Source organism: Galeopterus variegatus, unplaced genomic scaffold, assembly GCF_000696425.1.
Source record: "Galeopterus variegatus unplaced genomic scaffold, G_variegatus-3.0.2 Scaffold143, whole genome shotgun sequence".
Taxonomy (NCBI): domain Eukaryota; kingdom Metazoa; phylum Chordata; class Mammalia; order Dermoptera; family Cynocephalidae; genus Galeopterus; species Galeopterus variegatus.
Genome location: NW_007726254.1, coordinates 1,098,168 through 1,107,651, shown reverse-complemented (window position 1 = coordinate 1,107,651; position 9,484 = coordinate 1,098,168). Strand labels below are relative to the sequence as shown.

Below are 9,484 nucleotides of genomic sequence, written 5' to 3'. Positions count from 1 at the left end.
ACTTCCAAAAGTTCGTAGAAAGATTCATGTTATCTTTTAATTTTATTTTTCCACAAACTTTTTGAAATACTTTCATATATGGAAAAACAAACTTACTCTGATTTGTGGGCCAGGAAGGAATTTTCAGATGTCTTACATTGCTCTAGAAAAATCTGAAGTGTGCTGATTTGGACCTTCTGCATTATCAATACTAGTCCGTTCCCCTCTATGTGGAATTTCAGTATATGAAGAGCATAACTTTTTTGTGCATCCCTAACACTTTTTTCCTCCATTTTACTTTCTACCCTTTTCACCTTTATAAGGGTACTTCCAAAAGTTCGTAGAAAGATTCATGTTATCTTTTAATTTTATTTTTCCACAAACTTTTTGAAATACTTTCATATATGGAAAAACAAACTTACTCTTATGTGTGGGCCAGGAAGGAATTTTCAGATGTCTTACATTGCTCTAGAAAAATCTGAAGTGTGCTGATTTGGACCTTCTGCATTATCAATACTAGTCTGTTCCCCTCTATGTGGAATTTCAGTATATGAAGAGCATAACTTTTTTGTGCATCCCTAACACAATAGAATATATATAATGTTAGGTGCTTAGTATTTTACATATATTATTGTAATAAGTCCTTACAGTAGCCCATGAGATATGGCTATTAATAATCCCATTTTACAAATGAGGAAATTAAGGCTTAGAGACATTACTTCTCATTGAGTAATAGCAAAATTTGAACTTGGGTGTGTCTGACTCCAGAGTCTGTGCTACCAACCAGTATACCAGCTGCCCTTTGTCATGCTGTGCCTCTTTCTCAGATTGGTTTCATGTTATTTCTGGCCTTGTAGTAGTTCCACAGTTAAGCACAGGTAGCCCATTCACAGATGATTTATGCCTTTAGTCAATTATTTTCACCAGCCTCCTCTCAGATATCAAGTCTATCACGATTCCATTTCTGTTTCCTCCTTCAGGGTGTGCCCAATACAACCTTTTGTACCTCCTAGTTTCTGCTATTACCTCCTTTCCCTGCACAGTGTAGTCTTTGGCTGACTTGAGAAGAGTAATTTGTTTATCTCAATTACCTCCTTTTCTTCATTAAGAAGAAAAGTGTTTAGTTTAGATGTTGCTTGATTTAAAACTTCTCGTAATGGTTGAGAGCTGGCGGACATCTATTCTCACAGTAGGGCTTTGGATTTCCATGAGGCAACTTAAAATCAAATGCAAGATCACCAATTTTACTCCTTTTTATTTTTAAGTTCACATTTTACCACCAAAAATAGGGGGATTTTGTGGGTCAGTGACATTCATAGTTTTGTTAGAGGAAATCTTTGGGCTTGTGATTTTTAAATAACTCTTTAAGCCCGCTTTCTGATTTTTTTGTGTGTGTGTGTGACCTGTAAGGGGATCGCAACCCTTGGCTTGGTGTCGCTCGCACCACACTCAGCCAGTGAGCACACCGGCCATCCCTATATAGGATCCGAACCCGCAGCGGGAGCACCACTGTGCTCCCAGCGCCTCAGTCTCCCGAGTGCGCCACAGGGTCGGCCCCTGATATTTTTAATTAGAAGGGACATTCAGGAGTTATTTGAATCTGTTCTTTAGAGGAGTGTCTACCCAGTTGGTTTTTTTTGTTTTTTTTTTTTTGTCTTTTTTCCGTGTCCGGCAACGGGATCGCAACCCTCGGCGTTGCTCCCGCGCCTCGCTCAGCCAGTGAGCGGGAACCGGTCCGTATGTGGGATCCGAACCCTCGGGCGGGAGCGCCGCTGCGCTTCCCAAGCGGTGCACTATCCAGTGCGCCACCGGGCCGGCCCTACCCAGTTGTTGAATAAAAGCAGTTGCTAGCCAAGGATTGGGGAAAGGGAAATGAACTAACAGTTGTTGAAAACTGTTTATATGCTCAGCATTTTACCTACATTATCTTTTTAAAATTTGCTTATTCCTAAGATTCAAAGGAGAATGTAAGGGAAGAGAGTAGTTAGAGGAAAAGGGTAAATAATGAATGAAAACCCTGTCATATGTTTCTAAAGGATTTACAAGACCAGCTAGAGGATATGATGGAAGATGCAAATGAAATCCAAGAAGCACTGAGTCGCAGTTATGGCACCCCAGAATTAGATGAAGATGACCTAGAAGCAGGTAAGTTATGAGATAAGCAATGTATATTTAGTTTTAGAGTCTAAAAGGAGCAACTGCCTGGGACCTTTTCCCAAATGCTAGTGAAAAATCCCTATCAGGATTCCCTGAGAATTAGTTCATGGTACAGTCTCTGGACAAAGAGCTTGTGAGGCAGCCCCATCAAACTTGCATACTCCACCAACAACACAAGAGCACAAACTATTGGGAGGAAGTATGGAGTGCCATGGGAGCACAGAGCAGAGGGACCTAACCTAGTTAATAGTGGGGGACAGGCATGGGACCTGAAGGATGAGTAGGGGTTAGTTTGAAAAAATGAGAAGGGTTGTGAGTGGTGTCAGGGAGAGGAGTCTAGAAGTGGTTGCTGTAGTCATGTAAGAGATCATGGTAGCTAAGGCTAAGGTGGTGGTAGCAGAAACAGAGAGAAGGGAACGGATTGAAGAAATTTTAGGAGATTGAATGGACAAGACGTAATGATTGATTGGATGTGGAGGAAGAGAGAGGTGTCAAGGATGGCTGTCAATTTCTAGCATAAGTAACTGGGTAGATGGCAGCAGAACCACCCTACCTAAGATTTTCTATTGCATGATTCCCCTGTCATGTTATTGCTGATTCTTTCTCCCTGTCATGTTGTTTTTGCCTAGATGCTTTTATTTTTTTTGCAGCAGAACCACCCTACCTAAGATTTTCTATTGCATGATTCCCCTGTAATGTTATTGCTGATTCTTTCTCCCTGTCATGTTGTTTTTGCCTAGATGCTTTTATTTTTTTTTCCATTCTTTATTTTTTTAATTTCCCATCTTTAGTTTCCCCTGATGAGTCTCTACCTGCTGTTGTCATTCCTCCTGGCCACTTCCAACTCATTTTTCCATAGACTTAGTTTTAGAGCCTGATTTCATCCAATGGTCACACTATGCAACAATCTCATGCCTCCTTTCACTCCCTTCTTTCAAGTCCATCAATAAATGAGAGAGAATTTTTTACATTTGTTATTGTCAGAATTTTCTAGTTTAAATTGGGCAGCTGATAACTCCAGAGTCTCCTCAGGAAGACTTCTCAGGCCTATCAACCTGTAGGGAAATGGTTGTTTTGTTTATTTTATTTTGCTTTTTGCTTTTTGTTTTTCATAGATTTTACCACATTGGTTTCCTTGAAAATTTCTTATTATGGTCATCTTTTATTTTGAAAATAGAAATTAATAATCCCTTTCCCTTTGTATTTAAATTTTCATCTTATTACAGATAATTTGGCTAACTTTCTTAACATTAGCTGCCAATTTTCTTGTTTCCATTTTTTTTTTAAATGTTGACTATTTCAATGTCAGAGTTGGATGCACTGGGTGATGAGCTTCTGGCTGATGAAGATAGTTCTTACTTGGATGAAGCAGCATCGGCACCTGCAATTCCAGAAGGTGTTCCCACTGACACAAAAAACAAGGTGAAAGATTTTTCTGTTTATATTTTTATGGAAAATGGTAAAGTCCTTATACTTGACCACCAGTCTGGGAATCTAGAAGGTGGTCTTCAGTTAGAATAAGATAAGACAGTCCTGGTCATTATTTTGGGAACCCTTGAAAGCCCAGTTTTCCTGCATTGGATAATGAACAGGGTCTGTAAATAGTGTCACTGAGGCTCAGGAATGTTTTTATACAATGACATAAACATAAATCACCCTTGTGAGCTAGCACTGGGTACCATTTACAGGTTTTAGACATTTCCTGGGAAAGCATCAGCAACACATGCCTTGCTAGGTGGCAATGTAAAAGAAGGTCCCACTCTCCAGATACACCAATTAACTCTTGTGAGTTAATTATTGGGTGGATTTTTTTAAACTAGAGATTAATAGTGTATGTGTAAAACTTAATGTAGAAAGATTCTAATTCAGCAAAGTAAAAGAGTCAGGACATCTGGCACTATGACAAATCACTTAGCTGTTTTGAGCTTTTCTGTTCTATTGTGTAAAATGCAGGTAATTACAAGTATCTCACATAATGGTTGTGTAGAGCAAATTATATCTTGTATGTAAGTAAAGAACATTGCAAACTTAAAGCCCTGTTCAAAGCCCAAATCTACATGGTTGTCATTATTATAAATAGATTATTCAACTGCTTATAAAACCTCATTCACTCCATTTTAGTTCCTGGTATAATGTCATATTTTCAATTGTCACATTTTTAGGCGTGGTGTTTACCTTATCTTCCAACATGCACACTGACTGTGAATGATGTAGTTGACAGAATATTTGAGTGTCAGCCATTCTCAGCTCTGCCTTTATTCACTGTGTGACTTTGAACAAATTAGAAATTCATGTCTTCTCTCTGAACCTATAAACCTTAGTTTTTCCCACCTATAAAATGTGGGGAGCAAAGGGTAGGGAGCAGGTAATTTCTCAGGTCCTTATAGCTGATTTTTGTGAATGTGCATCTTCCCTATTGTACCGCTCCCTTGTCCCTTGAGCCTGGGGTAGTCTTACCTTTCTCTACTGCCCACCCCACCCCCCTCTCTGCCACATCAAGGTTGTAGGTGTATAGGCTGCTTTTTCTCAGCATACCTGAAATAATTTTTATTAACATTTACTATAGCCCACCTTTTCAATTTACTAGTAACAAGTCCCTGAAGCATCTATGTTATTTCCACTTTTAGAAGGTCACAGATTCCTGAGTTAAACGTGCTGTGGAGGTATGGTTTCTTAATTGATAATTGATAGTGGTATCACTGCCTATGATTTTGTAGTAAAGCATGACATGGAAGTGACTGCCTGTCCAAAGGCACTGCTCCTTCAAGGATTTGGGAGGCTAAAAAAGGTATTTGTCCACATTAAGGATCAGAGAAAATGTGAATATGGAGGCAAGGACTAACTCCTCAGCCTTTTCTCCTTGACTGGAGCTCCCATCTTCCTTTTCCACTTTCTAGGTTTACTCTTACATTTCTCTTTCTCCCTCTTTTGCTCTTCCTGTACCCTGCAAAGGATCACTGCTTTTGATCCTTTCTAGTTTTTTTCCTGGAACATCACTTCTTCCTTCCCCTTTTATGAGAAAGTGCGTTCTCATCTTCTGAGTGGGATTTTGGTTTTGATTGATTAAACATCTGGAAGGGAGTTTTAACTGCTAAAGGTTTGTAGTCATTTTTTATCAAGTGAAAAATAGTGTCACTAAACATTGCTTCCTTTTTACAGGATGGAGTCCTGGTGGATGAATTTGGATTGCCACAGATCCCTGCTTCATAGACTTGCATTATTCAAGTTCATCATGTAAAATAAACACATATTCTGGCATTAGGAAATATTTATCTTTCCAAATTACCATAACAGATTTAGGTTTCTTTACTTTCTTTGAAAGAAAGGTTAATTACACTGCTCTTTTATTGTTTTCCGTTAAGAGACTCATCACTTCCGGGATGCTTTCTTTGTACTAAAATTTGATTCCTTTTCTCTTACAAAAGACTAACTTAACTTAAAAGTATCTTTGGCTTTGTATGACTTCTTTTCATTCGTCAATAATAATTTGAAATAAAACCAAGGCAATGGGAATCTTTAAATTCTATGACAGTGTAACTCTACAATCTCCAAATGATCTGACAAGTTGATGATGCAAAGATGATATTGTAGGGATCCTTATTATGACAAAACCATTTTCTATTGTGGTATTATAGGTTGGTTAAATTGATAGCCTTTTTTGATGGGTTTTGTGCTGTCTTGTGAGCAAAATGATTACTATGTCCAGTATTGGAATAGGATTATCACTACTGTGTCATGAATAGATATTTTGATTCTGTGGTTCCCTCAGTATTACAGCCTGACTTGTAATCAATAATGAATATTTCTTGATATTTAATGTATAAGACATTTATTTATACTCAATAAATATTTTTCAAAAGGATGTAATTTTAATAGTATCACTTCAGTTTAAGACCTCCACTACAGAAGCCAAATTTATTATATTAATGTCGATTCAGCCTAAAACTCCACTACAGAAACCAAATTTAACCAGTAGCATTGTGGTATAGAGGAAATACAAGGAACAATCTGTGCTTGGGCCCTGGGTCTACCATCTACTAACTTTTTTTTCTTCATTTTTTTCAACTATCTACTATTGAGTAGTCGACTCAACTTCTCTAAACCTCTATTTCCTTATTAGTAAAATGGCTTTTGTGAGGGATAATTGAGGTAATGGTCATGAGCACTTTGTTAACTACAGCATTGTTCTCATATGAGGGATTATTAACAATGAAAAAGCAGGGTCTTCATTCTTTTCTTGAGAGGTGCTTAGAGTGCTATAGCAAGTCCAGACTCCTGACTGACTTCAGGGTCCTTAATAAACCTATCCTCCCTTTCTCACTCAACCTCTCCTGCCAATTAGCATTCCCCCTCCAGTCTGGCTGGGTGCCTCATAAGCCTCTGATGTGTCTGCAGATCAAACCAATAAACATTTATTGAACACTAGCTCTGTAGAAGTTTCTATACCAGCCCACTTCTTCTATTCAAAAGTTCACTGTCTCCCAGGCTGACCACACCTGCCATGTGGGGGATGGAGGGTCAGGCTGGGTATAAAAAATAAATAAATTTAAAAGTTCACTGTCTAGTTATAGATGGGAATGAGACATGTATGTAACCCTCTCTAACCCTTACTAATTTCACCCTCTCAAGAAGCCTTTCAGTAGGACCAAACATTACAATATTCGTTATTACTTTCTTGGAGTCTCTCTGAGTTCTCCTGGTTTTCTTCTATTGTCTCTGGCCACTTATTCTCTTCCAGAAACACCTCTTTCTCACTCAGCCCCTAAAATATTTCTTCCATTGTAGTTCTGATCTATACTCTCCTTGAGAAATCTCACACCAATTATTTCAACTATTACCTGTGTACTAATGACTCAAAATACCAGTCACAAGCCTAGACCTCTTTCCTGATTCTTATTTTCAATACAGGGCACTTCCATTTAAATGTCCCACCATGGGCCAGCCTGGTGGCGCACTTGGTAGAGTGCGGCGCTTGGGAGCGCGGTGGTGCTCCCGCCGAGGGTTCGGATCCCACATTGAGACTGGTCCACTCACTGGTTGAGCGCGGTGCGGGCGCGACACCGAGGGTTGCGATCCCGTTGAGACTGGTCCACTCACTGGTTGAGTGCGGTGCGGGTGCGACACCGAGGGTTGCGATCCCGTTGCCAGTCGCGGTACGGGCGCGACACCGAGGGTTGCGATCCCGTTACCGGTCACGAAAAAAGACAAAAAGGAAAAAATAAAAAAATAAATGTCCCACCATTAACTAAAATCTAACATCCAAATTAAGCTCATTATCTTTTCACTTTTAGCAAACATTTCTCCTTTATTTTCTGTCTTGCTGTTATCAGTGGCGCATATATTGCCAATTTTAATGGGTGCTGTTTAGCCTTCTGGCTAGACCTTGTTAGTGCATTGGATACCAGTGACCAATCGTTCTACTTATATCTCTGCTCCCTTGGCTTTTGTGACAATATTCACTGGTTCTCCTGTTTTTCTGACTATTTCCTCCAAAACTTCTTTCTGAAATCTTCATCTCTTCAATCCTGTAATGTTAAGTGTTCCTTAGAATTCTAGCTTTTATCTTCCGTACTTCTTTCTCTGGTCACTTATAGCGATCTCAGCTATTCTCATGGCTTTAACTGCTGACTTCTTTTCTTTTTTTTTTTTTTTTAAAGATGACCGGTAAGGGGATCTCAACCCTTGGCTTGGTGTTGTCAGCACCACACTCAGCCAATGAGCAAACGGGCCATCCCTATATAGGATCCAAACCTGTGGCCTTGGTGTTATCAGCACCGCACTCTACCGAGTGAGCCACGGGCCGGCCTTTTAACTGCTGACTTCTAAATCTATACTCTATCCCTGAACTTGACCCTGAGTTTCAGAACCTTATTTATATCTGTTTGCCTAACAATTATTTGGATGTTCTAGAAGTTCATAAGCACATCACATTCACATGGCCAAGACAAGCTATCACCTTTGCCCAGGCCTGAATCTCCTGCTCCTGGTTTCCCTTTGTCAGGTAATAGAACCATTACTCTCCCATCCAAAACAGAAAGCTCTTGAGTTGTCCTTGGTGCCTACATTTTGCCTCATCCTACACATTCAATTAATCATTAAACCCTGCTTTTAACCCCTAAGTATTTCTCAAATCCAATTCCCTTCCTTCCTCTCAACTCTCCTTGGCCTAGGTATCTCTCATATAGTCTTTTGGAGTAAATGACTTGCTTTCTCTTACATAATTTCACTTCCTTGAGTCCATCACATACAGCTATATTTACCTGTTGAAAATACAAATCTGACTTAAAATCTTTAATGGTTCCTTAACACCTCCAGCAGGGCATTAAAAAACTGCCTATGCCTGGCACCTCCCTATCTGTAATGGTTTATTACTTAGTCTTTTCAGATCAGCATTCTCTTTTAGGGAACTGACTTCTCCCTTACAACACTGTGATTACTGGGAAAATGTCAATTAGAGTAATCTTATCTTTACTCTTCCAAGCTGTGGGAATGTGCATGTGACCAGGTTGGGCCTATTGGAATACAGCCCTTGAATTTTCTAAATGGTAAGTAGGGGAAATGCTTTTTTTCTTTTTGAACTTTTTGTCAGTATGAGAAGCTTGAGATATTGAGGCCAGAGAGGAGCCAAGATTAGAGGCAGAATGAAAGGATCCTCATGGCACTGCGCTCTAAATTCTGATTGTTGGGAAAATATAGGAAAATGGTCAGGGCCCCTCAGATGTTCAGAATCTTGTCCAGCATTTGCTGTAAATATCCTCAGGTGTTTCTTGTTACTACTTAATGTAATTGCGTATAGGCACTCAGGTGTCCTGTGTTACGGACTTGAGTATAAAGAACGAACAGCTCTGATCCATGGTGCTTCTCAGAACTCTCAGACAAGCCACTAGGACCTGCTCCTAGCTCTGAATAAAGCCTATTAATTTTCACCCACGGCTCCCGGGACCTTTTTCCTATTACCTAGCTCGTAGACCTGCATGTGGAGGGTTTGTGACCCAGTCTGTGTGTTGGGGAAAAAATAGGAAAATGGTCAGGGGCCCTCAGATGTTCAGAATCTTGCTGACTCAGCCAGTGAGCTAATTGCCATCCCTATATAGGATCCAGACCCATGGCCTTGGTGTTAGCAGTACCGCACTCTCCCGAGTGAGCCACAGGCTGGCCCTGTGAATGAACTTTTTCTAGTTTCTTAAAGTGGAAGGTTAGGCTATTGATTTGAGATTTTTCTTCTTTTTTATTAATAAACTTTAGTTTTTAGGGGCCGGCCCGGTGGCGCACTGCTGCAGTGCGCCGCTTGGGAGTGCGGCGGCGCTCCCGCCGAGGGTTCGGATCCCACATACAGACCGGCCTCTCA

At 40.0% G+C, this 9,484-nt stretch overlaps 1 protein-coding gene across 1 annotated transcript in view; it reads left to right on the top strand.

Annotated features, from left to right (window-relative positions):
* The window catches only part of CHMP5 (charged multivesicular body protein 5), a 13,255-nt gene extending 7,257 nt beyond the window's left edge, over positions 1-5,998 (top strand). Inside the window, exons 6-8 of the mRNA XM_008590994.1 lie at positions 2,016-2,124; positions 3,446-3,558; positions 5,296-5,998. Of these exons, the coding sequence (XP_008589216.1) occupies positions 2,016-2,124; positions 3,446-3,558; positions 5,296-5,346 (273 nt within the window). The 3' untranslated portion in view covers positions 5,347-5,998. The remainder of the gene's footprint in view (positions 1-2,015; positions 2,125-3,445; positions 3,559-5,295) is intronic.
* The last annotated feature ends 3,486 nt before the right edge of the window (positions 5,999-9,484 follow it).